At 41.0% G+C, this 16,612-nt stretch overlaps 1 protein-coding gene and 1 non-coding gene across 3 annotated transcripts in view; one reads left to right on the top strand and one right to left on the bottom strand.

Annotated features, from left to right (window-relative positions):
• Window positions 1–16,612, top strand: part of LOC121374963 (homocysteine S-methyltransferase YbgG-like) — a 33,887-nt gene that overhangs the window by 4,657 nt on the left and 12,618 nt on the right. For both annotated transcript variants that reach the window (XM_041502130.1, XM_041502121.1), the window contains exons 2-6: window positions 2,323–2,414; window positions 7,543–7,610; window positions 9,208–9,371; window positions 12,139–12,239; window positions 14,653–14,814. In XM_041502130.1, coding sequence (XP_041358064.1) covers window positions 2,340–2,414; window positions 7,543–7,610; window positions 9,208–9,371; window positions 12,139–12,239; window positions 14,653–14,814 — 570 coding nt within the window. In that variant the 5' untranslated portion in view covers window positions 2,323–2,339. The remainder of the gene's footprint in view (window positions 1–2,322; window positions 2,415–7,542; window positions 7,611–9,207; window positions 9,372–12,138; window positions 12,240–14,652; window positions 14,815–16,612) is intronic.
• Trnat-agu lies at window positions 314–387 on the bottom strand. Its single transcript has one exon. It is a non-coding gene; the product is annotated as a tRNA-Thr (tRNA).

Genomic DNA, 16,612 nt, shown 5'->3' with positions numbered 1-16,612 from the left:
AGCTTGTTCTGAATGTTCATGTTAAAAACCTATGACCTAACCTGACCTGACCTGACAGAATCCCGCTGCCTTCATCATGTGAGGGTTTTTTCTCGTTCCAACCAGTGCACCACAACTGGTGAGACCCACAGTGTGTATGTATGATTTTATGAAATTTAATACAGTAAAAACAAAACAAGTTTGATTGAGGGGGTGGGGGGTGGCAATAATGTTTATTGCATGTCTCATTTGGCTTTTAATATAGTTTTCCTATCACTAATGATAAAGACCCATCGCGTCAAAAAATATCAAAACAAACGATATAAAATATTAAAGGCTCCAGAGGGATTCGAATCCTCGACCTTCTGCTTACTAGGCAGACGCTCTAACCAACTGAGCTATAGAGCCAATTTGATATTGTTAACTGTAAACTATCTTACAGGTTTTGGTTTTTTTCTGTTTCATTTGAATTTATTTTAGTGTTTATATCCAGTTAAAGTTCAAAACGCTGTCCTGGGCACACATCTCAGCTATCTGTGTTGTCTGTCTAGACGCGCGCGCACACACACACACACAGAAAGAAAGAAAGAAATGTTTTATTTAACGACGCACTCAACACATTTTATTTACGGTTATATGGCGTCAGACATACGGTTAAGGACCACACAGATTTTGAGAGGAAACCCGCTGTCGCCACTACATGATCTACTCTTTCCGATTAGCAGCAAGGGATCTTTTATTTGCGCTTCCCACAGGCAGGATATCACAAACCATGGCCTTTGTTGAACCAGTTATGGATCACTGGTCGGTGCAAGTGGTTTACACCTACCCATTGAGCCTTGTGGAGCACTCACTCAGGGTTTGGAGTCGGTATCTGGATTAAAAATCCCATGACTGGGATCCGAACCCGGTACCTACCAGCCTGTAGATCGATGGCCTAACCACTACGCCACCGAGGCCGGTCCACACACACAGAGGCAGAGAGAGATTAGCGAGAGAGAAAACGGTGTAGTTAAAACTCGCTCTGGGTGGAAGCCGGTACCGGGCTGCGAACCCTGTACCTACCAGCCTTATGTCCAATGGGGTGGGGGTTTTTTTTGTTTTTTTTAGTTAAAGTTTTTTTTTTTTACTTTTGTGTCTGTTTGGTTTTTGTCTGTTTGGTTTTTATCATCCAATATTTATATCCGTGGCATTGCCATTCACCGATCATTATCCGCTACATCCGATATAGCCGGGTAGCAGTAGTGCATTAATTCGCCTTCTTGGGCGGGGCCAAGTGGATTGATTCCCGTCGTTTGGCCCATTGGGCTATTTCTCGTTCCAGCAAGTGCACCACAACTGGTATATCAAAGGCTGACGGAATATGTAGCGTGTTTCCTCTCTAATCAGTGTGTTCTAGTTGTGTCGTTAAACAAAATAAACTTTTTAATTTTTCATTCACTCACTCATTTTTTTCTTTCTTTCTTTTATTCATCCATCCATCCATTCATTCATCCATTCATTCATCCATTCACTCATTCTTCCTTTCTTTTTTTCACTCACTCAATCACTCACACTTTCCTTCCTTCCTTCATTCGTCCATCCACTCAATCGGGCGGGTGCGTAGCTCAGTGGTAAAGCGCTCGCTTGAAGCGCGGTCGGTTTGGAATCAATCCCCATCGATGGGCCTATTGGGCTATTTCTCATTCTAGCCAGTGCACCACGACTGTTATATCAAAGGCCGTGGTATGTGCTATCTTGTCTGTGGGATGGAGCATATAAAAGATCCATTGCTACTAATGGAGACATGAAGCGGCGGGTTTCCTCTCTAAGACCATATCTGTCACAATTACAAAATGTTTGACATCCAATAGCCGATGATAAATAAATCAATGCGCTCTTGAGGTGTCGTTAAACAAAACAAACGTTTAACCATCCACTCGCTCACTCACTCACTCACCATGTCACTCATTCGCCCACTCACTCTTACATTCTCTCACTTCCATTCACTCACTTTTCTTTCTTTTTTTTTCTCTTTTTTTCTTTCTTTCTTTCATTCATCCATTCGTCCATCCACTGGTGTTTGTTTTTGTGTTACAGAACTCTGAACTAATGGGATGGACGACCAACTGGTGGTTATTTTTTTTGTCTTTCTTTCTTTCTTTCATCTATCTATCCATTCATTCATTCATTCATTCACTGGTATTTTACTTGTGTTACATAGCTCCTCTTTGTTTCTTCCTTCCTTCCTTCCTTTCTTTTTTTTTCTTTCTTTCATCCATCCATCCATTCATTCATTCATTCATTCATTCATTCATCCATCGATTCATTCATCCATTCACTAGTGTTTTCCTTGTGTTACAGATCTCTGAACTAATGGGATGGACGACCAATTTGTGGTACTTGACGGCGGTACCGGGTCCGAACTGAGTCGATTGGGTAACACCTCCATAGACGTAAGTTCGTTTCCAAACTTCCACTTTATTATTATTATTCCATACACACCCGTTGGTGAGAACATGATGCGTTCTAGAGCAAAAATTTAATGCACAAAACAAAACGAGATTAACCCATACTTTGTTTTTATTAAACGGTTACCACGGTAATAAAACAGTGAAAATATTATCAACAGAACATTTAGAAAGGTGTGTGTACATGTATGTGTCTATGTATTAACATCCAATAGCCGATGATTAATAAATCAACGTGTTCTAGTGGCGTCGTTAAACAAAACAAAGAGTGTCTATGTATGTGTGTAAGTGTGTGTATGTGTGTTGTATGTGTGTGTGTGTGTGTGTGTGTGCGAGAGAGGGAGTGTGTGTGTATATGTATGCGTGTGTGTCTGTATGTGTGTATGTGTGTGTGTATGTGTGTCTGTGTGTATATGTGTGTGTTTCTGTGTGCATGTGTGTATATGTGTGTGTTTCTGTGTGCATGTGTATATGTGTGTGCCTGTGTTTGTGTATGTAATTGTGTGTGTATGTGTGTGCATTTATGTGTGAGTGACTGCGTGTGTATAAGTGTGTGTCTGTATGTGTGTATATGTGTGAGTGTATGTGTGTTTGTGTGTGAGTGTATGTATGTGTCTGTGTGTGTCTGTGTGTGTCTGTATGTATGTATGTATGTGTGTGTGTCTGTATGAGTGTGTGTGTATGTGTGTCTGTCTGTGTGTATGTGGTGTGTATGTGTGTGTGTGTATATATATATATATATATATATATATATATATATATATATATATATATATATATATACAGTCAAACCTGTCCTAGCGGTCACCTGTATTCAACGGTCACCTGCCTTAAGCGGCCAGCGGCTACCCAAATCGGATCCCAAATCGCTAAAATACCTGTATTAAGCGGCCACAGTAAATGTTTACTATTATATAAAAGGGAGATTTTAACAACAGCGATAAGGTGCAGCAAATAACCGGTCTTCACACCTTCAGGAATACTAGTACCCATTCAGTCCCGACATCTCTACTATGTATCAACTAAGAAAGTATGACTATGGAAAGCATCTCATTGCCTCTGGGCAGGCTACGCTTGACATTTGTATATTCATACACCTCATGAAGTAGAAATTAAATAATTAAATGGAAAGAGAAAACAAACTGGTTGAGGACGGTTAATGTAATACGTTCCAATTGCAGTTTTTCCTGAATGAGGCGACATATGAAAAGTTTATTTATAGTAAACTGTGAAGCACACATCCATTAATTAACAGTAAAGACGCTAAAACAAGAAACAACGTGTGTGTGTGTGTGTGTGTGTGTGTATCTGTGTATGTGTATGTATGTGTGTGTGTGTGTGTGTATGTATGTATGTATGTATGTGTGTGTATGTGTCTGTCTGTATGTATGTGTATATGTAGGAGTATGTATGTGCGTCTAGTGTTGTAAATTACACTTCTTGAACCAACGCTCATAATCATCTGTTATTTTAGTTCTTGTGGCATTTCCGTTCACACATTTATTTAAAAGATGAAGCGTACATATCATGCACTTTATGTACTTTTATTTAGTTTCATGTAGGTTTAGGTTCCATTAGACCAAATCAATTCCTATTGCCGATAATGTTAACGTTTACTAATAAAACTGATATAAGCAGCGTTTCAACACACCCAGGAAGTACAGCAATAGAAAGTGTGGCACCTCACATCTAATCTAGCTGCAAGAAAATGGGGGGTCACGTATCATTTAAGAGATTTAATTTATGTTTTTAATAGCAACCGTCATTTTTGCTGAAAATTGCAGTTCCATTTTTGGGGGTACCCCGCATTAGTTTCAACCTCTGGTATATACTGCATAACAACTGTATAACAAACAAAAGTGTATTTATTTATTGTCAATGGATAATAGTATTTGCACAAATAATCAATGTCACATATTACTACCAATCACACCCACAGCTGCTTTTACTCCGTAAATATTGGACGGTGCACGTCGAACCTTGACACGGTATTCTCTTCTTTGGTACTATGCAACCTATAGGCAAATGTGAACGGCTGATGTATAGTAGATGACACTGCATTTTAGTTTATACAAAAACTCTACAAAGACTCTGCCACAGCGGTATTACTCTTAGGCCAAACAAAATAATAAATAAACAATATCGTCTTTCAGTTACAGTTGTTACCAATATGTCATTTGCCCGCATACTCAGTATATACGATTTGACAATTCTATAAGAAAATATTCAGTGAAATATACATTACGTTATTTGTGCTTCTCAGTATAGATCACACGGGCGAACTTTCAACGTGTAATGGTTATACACCAAACGTTAGCTCGAGTTAATTGTCATATCCTCTATATTGTAGGAAATTTGGTCAATAAATAGAAAGTAGTAAATAATGAAATGAAAATAATATGGACCAGACCTGACGTCATATTATCAAAAACATAAATTACAATGGAATAACCTGTTATGTCCAAACAGAGAGTCTATGTTATAATTTCTTATAAAAGCCGTGTATGTCAAGGTCACATTAAAGGGACAGTCCCTAGTTTTTAAACACCACGTCATGTTTTTCACTATTAGAGCCGTTTATGATCGCTGAAATCAAACATTACTTACATTTTATTGTTTAGATTATCCACTTTAGTACAACCGAAGTATTTCTGGTCATCCTGGTGTTTCTAATACCACAAAATACATTTTTCATATTTTTGAAAACGCACGTGCGTCTGAGAAGTAACGGTTATGTAGTCACGTTTTAGTCTACTTTAAAAGGTATTTTAACGTCACAGACTCTTGTTTCACTCTGCTGTATCCAAATTTGTTGCAGGTTTGTAAATTAACTAAACTTAATGTCCATTTTTTCCGGATTGAAACTAGGGTCCTAGACAAAAATATGCCTTAGTGTTTAAAAACTAGGGTCTGCCCCTTTAACACAATAAAACAAAAATATAGAGAATAGTAAGTTTTTAATCAACGAGTTGTAAGATAAATGGTAACTTAACGGACAGGGATGTCTTATTCTATTTCTTAGGTTTTAAGTACATTTTAACATCTTTTTCGTCTAAAAGTTATTTATAGACTTTGCATTTGTAACTAACTTAAGCGTCACAGACAAATTATTGTCAGCCCTAAGTTCAGCCATCAAACGTTTCGCTAACGTTCGCAAACTATTTGATTGGTTCCCGGCGTGGCCATTTGGGTTAAACGTACATTGAGGGGCCTAAACCAGTCTAGCGGACGTTTCTTCGCTCGGTCTGGTTGAAAGCAGCCCAGGTTAAATGTACGTCACTGTGTAATCAATTTCGATCGTGCTGTTTTTTCATTGGGTGTATGGCATTGGTGACTTGATGATTATATAGGAGCAGCCAGTCGTATGTCTTGAAATTGTTCACACACGTACAGGTGTTAACAACCATGTGTCATTAATGGTTGTTGGTAAAACCCGTTTGTTTAAGTATAACTATTTCACGATATCATTACTACAGACATGTAAACGCAAAATTTCAATTATTTCAAAATACCAAAACTGTGACATCATAGGTTATTCCTGTGGACCCTTCATATCATAAATGTGTTTATCCTCTAACTTACACATGATATCCATGTCATAAACCCATGTGATAATTTAATTTATCAACCCGGTTAATAATGGTATCCAATCTGCAAAGTCTCTAGGTAACGTGTTGCTGTGGATGGGCCATTTGCTCACAAGCCAACAAGGCCTATATATCTGAGCGTAACGTTTTGAAAGATTTAGTTAAGCGTGACGTCAAACTAATTTGTGCTAATCGTGATGATCGTCATATTACAGATGGCGGCGACTTTAGTACTGTATTTATTAAAAAAAAAATTATTAAAATATTATTTTAGGATTTACTAAATTGTTTATTAAAATGTTATTTTAGGAGTTTTATAGGATAAATAGAATTCGCAACTCGTATGTTTTAATATGTAAAATAACAATCGCGTCTAGTTAATCGGTATTTTTTCGAGGCAGAGCCTTGATAAATATCGATTAACATGGACTCTGTTGATATTTTCCGTATTAAAAAAAAACCCACTCGTGACGAATCCTCTATATATTACATACCTGTGAGAGATAACGGAGTTTAAGAACAAAATCGTACATCGATTGTGAGATACCGTTTCCCTTGCCAAAGCTGGGATTTAAACCCTAACACGATTAGCCAACAGCACATTAAGGGAGAATGGGGTCAACACAATGTGACGTAAGATTTTGTACTTTTCTTACTGAAAGCAGTGCCGAGTTCAGCCAGACCGAGCAGGAAAACGTCCACCTGACTAGTTTATGCGCTTCATGTTAAAAATAATGACCACTTCGGAAACCAGTCAAAGTAGCTCGTAAACGTTAGCGAAAAACGGCTGGCTGAACTTAGGGCTGAACTTAGGACTGATTTTACTCTCAGTAACACGAAGTAGTTTTAAAACCGCGGTCGAATAAACTATTTGTGAAAATCCAAATCTGGGTCATTAACCTCGATTGTGGGCGGGACCTATGCCAACACTCGAATACCAGCTGCTCTTAAAGGGACATACCCTAGTTTTTAAACACTAAAGCATGTTGTTTACTATTAGATAACTGAAATCATACTTTACTTAGTTTTTATTGTTTAGATGATCCATTTCCGTACATTCGAAATGTTTTTGGTCATCCTGTTTTTTTTAATATCACAAAATGCATTTCTCATATTTTTAAAAACGCACGTGCGTCTGAAAAGTAACAGTTATGGAGTCGAGTTTTAGTCTATTTTTACAGAGTATTCCACCATTTCAAAGTCACAGATTCATGTTTCACTCAGTTGTAACTTTATCCAAATGTGTTATAGGTTCGTAGATTAACTAAACTTAGTGTTAATTTTCACGGGTTGAAACTAGGGTCTGTCCCTTTAATATTTACTTTTGTTACTTTTTGATGAATTCTAACCATTAATTATAGGTAGGTAATAAATAAAATACTACACACATTTCAGTTTAAAACCTTTTTTTTTTTATGAACGAGTACAATAAAAATGGTATTAAACTGAAAGTCGTGTAGTATTCTCTATTTCGTTTGTGTGTTTGTTTGTTTGTGAGTGTCAGTGCCTGTTGATTTCCACTGCAGGACAACCCGCTATGGTCATCTAGCTTACTGGTGTCACGTCCGGCCATTGTGAAACTAGCTCACAAAAAGTAAGTGATTGTAAAAATATAATGTTTGGTGAAGTGATTTATATATATATATACATACATACATACATATACAGAGAGAGAGAGAGAGAGAGAGAGAGAGAGAGAGAGAGAGAGAGAGAGAGAGAGAGAGAGAGAGAGAGAGAGAGAGAGAGAGAGAGAGAGAGAGAGATTAAAACTATGGTAACACTAAACCTACCATATGATTGAGGTAAAAAGAAGTGTGGGGAGGGGGAATAAGATAATACAATCTAATTAAGAATAAATAAATGAATGAGATATCCATAATTATATATGCTTGGCCCATTGGGCTATTTCTCAAACAAAGGCCGTGACATGTACTATCTTGTCTGTGGGATGTCGCATCTAAAAGATCCCTTGCTGCTAATCGAAAAGAGTAGCCCATGAAGTGGTGACAGTGGTTTTCCTCTCTCAGTATATGTGTGTCCTTAACCATATATCCGACGCCATATAACCGGTAAATAAAATGTGTTGAGTGCGTCGTTAAATAAAACATTTCCTTCCTTCCTTCCTTAAATTGGAGATAATTTTTTAAGTACTTGTGATTGGTTGCCTCGCGTTGATGACCCGGTTGCAGCAGCCATATCAGTCAGTCAGAAAAAGAAAGAAAGAAAAAAGGAAAGAAAGAAAAAAAGAAAGAAAGAAACGATCGAACCTGAATGCTCTGTGACGTCTAGCGTGTATCAAAACTCTGTACTGGTTTATCAATTCATTCATTTCATTTTAACTTATTTTTGTACTTATATCCAATCAAGGTTCAAACAAGTTGTCATGGGCACACACCTCAGCTATCTGGGCTGTCTGTCCAGGACAGTGGGTCAGTGGTTTAGTTAGTGAGAGAACAGAGGCCATAGTGGTCTTAACACCTACCCATTGAGTCGTTAAAGCTCTCTCTGAGTTGGGAACCCTGTACCTACCAGCCTCATGTCCGATGGCTTAACCACGAACGCCACCGAGGCGGAATGTTTATCAGTACAGTGTAGCCTATAATATTATGGCGCCAGTTGGTTTCCTTTTTTTTTTTCTCTCGACAGGGTATCGAAATAACCGCATCTGAAATACCAAATAACTGAGGTTTAAAACATACCGAGGTATCGCCATACTCATTTAGGGCGTAGCCCAGTCGTAAAGCGCTCGCGCAGTCGGTGTGGGATCAATCCCCGTCGGTGGGCGCATTGGGGTATTTCTCATCCCGACCAGTACGCCACGACTGGTATACAAAAGGCTGTGGTGTGTGATATCCTGTCTGTGGTATGGTGCATATAAACGATCCCTTGCTACTAATAGAAAATAAATTATAGCGGTTTTCTTCTCTAAGACTATATGTCAAAATTACCAAACGTTTGACACCCAATAGCTGATGTATTTTTCGTGCCGGAGTGTCGTTAAGCATTCATTCTATTCTGTTCTCTTCTATTCTGTTCTGTTCTATTCTATTCTAGTCTATTCTATTCTATTCTATTCTATTCCAATAGCCGATGATTAATAAATCAATGCGCTCTAGGGCTGTCGTTAAACAAAACAAACTTTATGTATATTAATTTCATCTTCTTCGTTGTTTTTTGTGTCTACTGTTAAGTTTCCTGGATGCAGGGTCGGATGTAGTGGTGGCCACTTCATACCAGGCGTCACTGGATGGGTTCAAGGGTTTCCTGGGGGTGACAGATGAAGAGGCGTACAGACTGATCCGGAACAGCGTCCACCTTGCCAGGCAGGCGTGTGAGGAGTGTACGCATGCTACAGGTGTGTAGATATTTAACTGCGGTCACATTGCCATGTGAGGAGTGTACGCATGTTACAGGTGTGTATATATTTAACTGCGTTCACCTTGACAAACAGGCGTGTGAGGAGTGTACGCATGTTACAGGTGTGTATATATTTAACTGCGTTCACATTGACAAACAGGCATGTGAGGAGTGTACGCATGTTACAGGTGTGTATATATTTAACTGCATTCACCTTGCCAAACAGGCGTGTCAGAAATGTACACATGTTACAGGTGTGTACATATTTAACTGCGTTCACCTTGACAAACAGGCGTGTGAGAAATGTACACATGTTACAGGTGTGTATATATTTAACTGCATTCACCTTGCCAAACGGGCGTGTGAGGAGTGTACGCATGTTACAGGTGTGTATATATTTAACTGCGTTCACCTTGACAAATAGGCGTGTGAGAAATGTACACATGTTACAGGTGTGTATATATTTAACTGCGTTCACCTTGACAAACAGGCGTGTGAGAAATGTACGCATGTTACAGGTGTGTATATATTTAACTGCGTTCACCTAGCCAAACAGGCGTGTGACAATGTACACATGTTACAGGTGTGTATATATTTAACTGCGTTCACCTTGCCAAACAGGTGTGTGAGGAGTGTACGCATGTTACAGGTGTGTATATATTTAACTGCGTTCACCTTGACAAACAGGCGTGTGAGGAGTGTACGCATGTTACAGGTGTGTATATATTTAACGGCGTTCACCTTGCCAAACAGGCGTGTGAGGAGTGTACGCATGTTACAGGTGTGTATATATTTAACTGCGTTCACCTTGACAAACAGGCGTGTGAGGAGTGTACGCATGTTACAGGTGTGTATATATTTAACTGCGTTCACCTTGACAAACAGGCGTGTGAGGAGTGTACGCATGTTACAGGTGTGTATATATTTAACTGCGTTCACCTTGACAAACAGGCGTGTGAGAAATGTACGCATGTTACAGGTGTGTATATATTTAACTGCGTTCACCTTGCCAAACAGGCGTGTGAGGAGTGTACGCATGTTACAGGTGTGTATATATTTAACTGCGTTCACCTTGCCAAACAGGCGTGTGAGGTGTGTACGCATGTTACAGGTGTGTATATATTTAACTGCATTCACCTTGCCAAACAGGCGTGTGAGAAATGTACACATGTTACAGGTGTGTATATATTTAACTGCATTCACCTTGCCAAACAGGCGTGTGAGGAGTGTACGCATGTTACAGGTGTGTATATATTTAACTGCGTTCACCTTGACAAATAGGCGTGTGAGAAATGTACACATGTTACAGGTGTGTATATATTTAACTGCGTTCACCTTGCCAAACAGGCGTGTGAGGAGTGTACGCATGATACAGGTGTGTATATATTTAACTGTGTTCACCTTGACAAACAGGCGTGTGAGAAATGTACACAAGTTACAGGTCTGTATATACTAGTATTTAACTGTGTTCACCTTGCCAAATAGGCGTGTGAGGAGTGTACGCATGTTACAGGTGTGTATATATTTAACTGCGTTCACCTTGTCTAACAGGCATGTGAGGAGTGTATGTATGTTACAGGTGTGTATATATTTAACTGTGTTCACCTTGTCTAACAGGCATGTGAGGAGTGTATGTATGTTACAAGTGTGTATATATTTAACTGCGTTCACCTTGTCTAACAGGCATGTGAGGAGTGTATGTATGTTACAGGTGTGTATATATTTAACTGCGTTCACATTGCCAAATAGGCGTGTTAGTAGTGTATGTATGTTACAGGTGTGTATATATTTAATTGCGTTCACATTGCCAAATAGGCGTGTTAGTAGTGTATGTATGTTACAGGTGTGTATATATTTAATTGCGTTCACATTGACAAACAGGCGTGTGAGAAATGTACCTATGTTACAGGCATGTATATATTTAACTGCGTTCACCTTGACAAAAAGGCCTGTGAGGAGTGTACACATGTTACAGGTGTGTATATATTTATCTGTGTCCACCTTACCGTACAGGCATGTGAGGAGTGTACGCATGTTACAGGTGTGTATATATTTAACTGCGTTCACCTTGCCTAACAGGCGTGTGAGGAGTGTATGTATGTTACAGGTGTGTATATATTTAACTGCGTTTACCTTGACAAACAGGCGTGTGTGGAGTGTATGTATGTTACAGGCGTGTATATATTTAACTGCGGTCACATTGCCAAAAAATGTCGGATTTTGTGGTGTCGTGGTTAATCCATCAGAAATAAGGCTGGTAGGTACAGGGTTCGCAGCCCTGTACCGGCTCCCACCCAGAGCGTTTTTTAATGACTCAGTGGGTAGGTGTAAGACCACTACACCCTCTCCTCTCTCACTAACCACTAACAACTAACAATTAACCCACTATCCTGGACAGACAGCCCAGATAGCTGAGGTTTGTGCCCAGGACAGCGTGCCTGAACCTTACTTGGATATAAGATCGAAACTAAGTTGAAATGAAATGAAAATGTAGTCTAGCTGTAGCCCGTTAGTTAGGCCAGTTGGGCTAATGGAACAGTGCGCTATATATATATATATATCTTTATATATATATATATATATATATATCTTTATATATATATATATATATATATATATATAATAAAATTAATTAATAGATGCCAATCAGTGTTAGGGATGAGCGGGTGGACACGAGGGTGGGAGTCGACCCCCGAACCTCCACCCCCTGTATACACACCTGGAAGCTGTAAATAAGTGTTAATACGTGTGACTGTGTTTTTCAGGGGAGAAAAAGAGGGTGGCGGGCTCGGTGGGGCCATACGGCGCATCGCTACACGACGGGTCCGAATACACGGGCGCGTATGCAGAGAAGATGACTGTTGAAGTAAGTCAAATGATTTCAGTGTAATATTACCTGACTAAAGGAGGCGTTATACGGTACGAGAGGATGACGAAGTAAGTCACACGATGTAAGTACCATGTTACATGATTAAAGGCGACCTTACACAGTATGAGAAGATGACTGTTGAAGTACGTTAAATGATTTCAGTGTAATATTACCCCGACTAAAGGCGGCTGTACACGGTACGAGAAGATGACTATTGAAGTAAGGCACACAATTTCAGTGTAATATTACACGACTAAAGGCAGAAGTACACGATACGAGAAGATGACTGTTAAAGAAAGTCACATGATTTCAGTGTAATATTACCCGACTAAAGGCGACGGTACATGGTATGAGAAGATGACTGTTGAAGTAAGGCACACAATTTCAGTGTAATATTACCCGACGAAAAGCATCGGTACACAGTATGAGAAGATGACTGTTGAAGTTAGTCACGTGATTTCAGTGTTATATTATCCGACTAAAGGCGGCAGTACACAGTATGAAAAGATGACTGTTGAAGTAAGTCATACGATTTCAGTGTAATATTCCCTGACTAAAGGCGTCGGTACACAGTATGAGAAGAAGTAAGTCACATGATTTCAATGTAATATTACTCGTCTAAAGGCTACGCCACACGGTACGAGAAAATTCTGTTGAAGTAAGTCACACGATTTCAATGTGATGTTACCCAACTAAATCTATGAAAAACGAAATTGATTTTTGGGTTTAATAATTTAACACATTAACTTAATGTAAATTGCTTCGCACTTAATTACATGTTCGTTTACCATATGAAGTTTGATGAGGGAACAGATGTATCAACGTACGAGTGGATCATCTTCTATGCGTAAAAACGCGAATCACACGCCCATGCAAAGGGATTTCCCCGATCTAGATACACGTCACACATATGAGGCGCGTTACATAGAGAAATCTTAAACTCTCTATTATCAGACTAAAGGGGACATCACACGATAGGAGTGCTTCGTACGAGAATAACCACAAGAATAGCCGATTGTGACAAGGAAAACATTGCGATTTCATCTGAAACCTCAGTCGCTATGTAGTCAGCTATTGTCGTACGAGACAGTCGTATCGTGTGGCGTCGGCATAAAGTTTTTCCCGTGTTCAGCAACAGCGAGCGACGCTAACATTCGCAAACAGCTTGTCTAGTCAATGCTATGGTTATTTGGTTTTACGTGAACCGCATAAACCAGTCTAGCCAACGTTTATCTGCTCGGTCGGGCTGAACTTGGACGTGGTTCCCATAAACTCTGTAACACGCCGCATATTTTCGCAAGGATGAGGATGAAAGATATAGCTACAAATACAACACTGGTGAAAATGAAAATTGTGTCTGTTGGTCATTATGTTGACGATCCGGAATATTTTCTATTATTTTGCTCCCTCTACAACAGGCTGGGACGGTATATCGGTATATGATCGATTCCCGTCGGTGGGCCATTTGGGCTATTTCTCGTCACAGCCAGTGCACCACGACTGGTATACCAAAGGCCATTGTACGTGCTATCCTGTCTGTGGGATGGTGAATATAAAAGATCCCTTGCTACTAATGGAAACGAGTAGCCCTTGGTACAAATGACTTTAGTCGAGACTATCTGTGTGGTCCTTAACCATATGTCCGACATCATATGAGAGGTCGATGTGTTCGAGTATGTACGTGTATATCTATGTATACAAGTATATTATTTCATCACCGGCTTCCTCTGAAGACTACGAGCCGAATTTACGAAGCCTGTTGTTTTTTCTTAAAGGCATGTGTCTAGGCATAGTAAATGTATGTTTGTACACGCGTGTATGTCTAAAACAGCCTATGTACTTTGTAATTTCGGCCCTAAATGTCAATACAAAATTTACCAAATCTTTGACATCCACTAATTGATAATTAATAAATTAGTGATCTCTAATGACGTCGTTAAAACCCCCCCCCCAAAACAACAACAACCGTAACCTAAAAATTCAACAAACAAAAAACAAAAACCCCCCCCCCCCCAAAAAAAAATAAAAAATCAGGCGTTTAAACATAGTAAATGTATGTAGTTACACGCGTGTCAAAGTTCTTTTGTTTAACGACACCACTAGAGCACTTTGATTTATTAATCATCGGCTATTGAATGTCAAACATGGTCATTTTAACACAGTCACAGAAAGGAAACCCGCTACATTTTTCAGTTAGTAGCAAGGGATCTTTTATATGCACCATCCCACAGAGAGGATAGAACATACCATGGCCTTTGATATACCAGTTGTGGTGCACTGGCTGGAACGAGAAATAACCCATTTGACCCACCCATGGGGATCGATCCCACACGCGTATACGTCTAAAACAGGCTTCGTAAATTCGGCCCTACAACTTTAACTTTAATTCTTTATGTTTTTTTGGCACCAGGAACTGAAGAGATGGCACAGACCGAGGATAAAAGCTCTGTTAGAGGCCAGCCCAGACATGTTGGCTATCGAGACTTTTCCCATTCAGAAGGAGGCGGAGGCTGTTGTCGACTTGCTCAGTGAGTTCCCGGGCGCAAAAACCTGGGTCACCTACGCCTGCAAGGTGAGGGCTGGTCCTGAAATAGTTACAGGAGGGTGGGTGTGCAGAAACCTGGGTCACCTACGCCTGCAAGGTGAGGGCTGGTCCTGAAATAGTTACAGGGGGTGGGAGTGCCAAAACCTGGGTTACATGTACCTACGCCTGTAAGGTGAGGGCTGGTCCTGAATTAGTTACAGGAGGGTGGATGTGCAAGAGCCTGGGTTACCTACGCCTGCAAGGTGAGGGCTGGTCCTGAAATAGTTACAGGAGGGTGGGTGTGCAAGAGCCTGGGTCACCTACGCCTGCAAGGTGAGGGCTGGTCCTGAAATAGTTACAGGAGGGTGGGTGCGCAAAAACCTGGGTCACCTACGCCTGCAAGGTGAGGGCTGGTCCTGAAATAGTTACAGGAGGGTGGGTGTGCAAGAACCTGGGTCACCTACGCCTGCAAGGTGAGGGCTGGTCTGGTCAGGGGGGGGAAAACCTGGGTTAGTTACCTACGCCTGTAAGGTGAGGGCTGGGTTAGTTACAGGAGGGTGGGTGTGCAAAGCCTGGGTTACCTACGCCTGCAAGGTGAGGGCTGGTCCTGAAATACCAGGAGGGTGGGTGGGGCAAAAACCTGGGTCACCTACGCCTGCAAAGGTGAGGGCTGGTCCTGAAATAGTTACAGGAAGTGCAAAAACCTGGGTTACCTACCCCTGCAAGGTGAGGGCTGGTCCTGAAACAGTTACAGGGGGTGGGGAGGGGTGGGAGCGCCAAAACCTGTGCTACCTACGCCTGTAAGGTGAGGACTCATCCTGAAATAGTTACGTAGGGGGTGGGTAGGGGTGTGGTGGTGCAAAAGCCTGGGTTACCTACGCCTGTAAGGTGAGGGCTGGTCCTGAAATAGTAATGGAGGGGGCGGGGAGGGGTGGGAGCGTCAAAACCTCTGTTATCTATGCCTCCAAGGTGGGGCTGGTCCTGAAATAGTTACAGGGGGTGGGGAGGGTGAGGGCGCAAAAACCTTGGTTACCTACTCCTGCAAGATGACGGCTTGTCTTAAAATAATTACAAGGGAGTGGGGAGGGGTGGGGGTGCCAAAGCCTGGGTTACCTACTCCTGGAAGGTGAGGGCTGGTCCTGAAATAGTTACAGGGTAGGGTTGGGGTAGGGAGGTGAAGTGTGGGGGCGCAAAAGTCCCCACACAAAACTTTAATAAAAAAAAAAACCTCTTGAATTTTATAAAATACATACATACATACATACACAGTGTGGATTGCCCCCCACCTCCCCCACCCCCCATATGGGATGGGCCCCCAACCTAAAATCCTGGCTACGCCCCCCACCCCTCCTCAATATAAAATCCTGGTTACGCCAGTGTTGGCTACCCTTTACAAATAAAGCAGCATGGCAAACATAGTTTAGACCACCGTGGGCGACCAGTCCTTAAGAAAACAACACCATTGTTGGGCAGGACGTAGCCCAGAGGCAAACCGCTAGCTTGATGCCCGATCGGTCTGGGAGCGATCCCCGTCAGTGGGCCCATTGGGCTGTTTCTCGTCACAGCCAGTGCACCACGATTGGTATGGCAAAAGCTGTGGTATGTGCTGTCCTGCCTGTGAGATGCTGTATATAAAATATCCCTTGCTACTAATGGAAAAATGTAGCAAGGGATATCTCTATCTCTATGACTGTGCATGGTCGATCTAGGACCGATCCTTGTCAGTGGGCCCATTTGGGCTATTTCTCGTTCCGGCCAGTGCACCACGACTGGTATATCAATGGCTGTAGTATGTGTTATCCTGTCTGTGGGATGGTGCATATAAAAAGATCCCTTGCTACTAATT

Source organism: Gigantopelta aegis, chromosome 1 (genome assembly GCF_016097555.1).
Source record: "Gigantopelta aegis isolate Gae_Host chromosome 1, Gae_host_genome, whole genome shotgun sequence".
Classification (NCBI taxonomy): domain Eukaryota; kingdom Metazoa; phylum Mollusca; class Gastropoda; order Neomphalida; family Peltospiridae; genus Gigantopelta; species Gigantopelta aegis.
The sequence above is the reverse complement of the archived record's forward strand: the minus strand, read 5'-3'. Positions and strand labels throughout refer to the sequence as shown.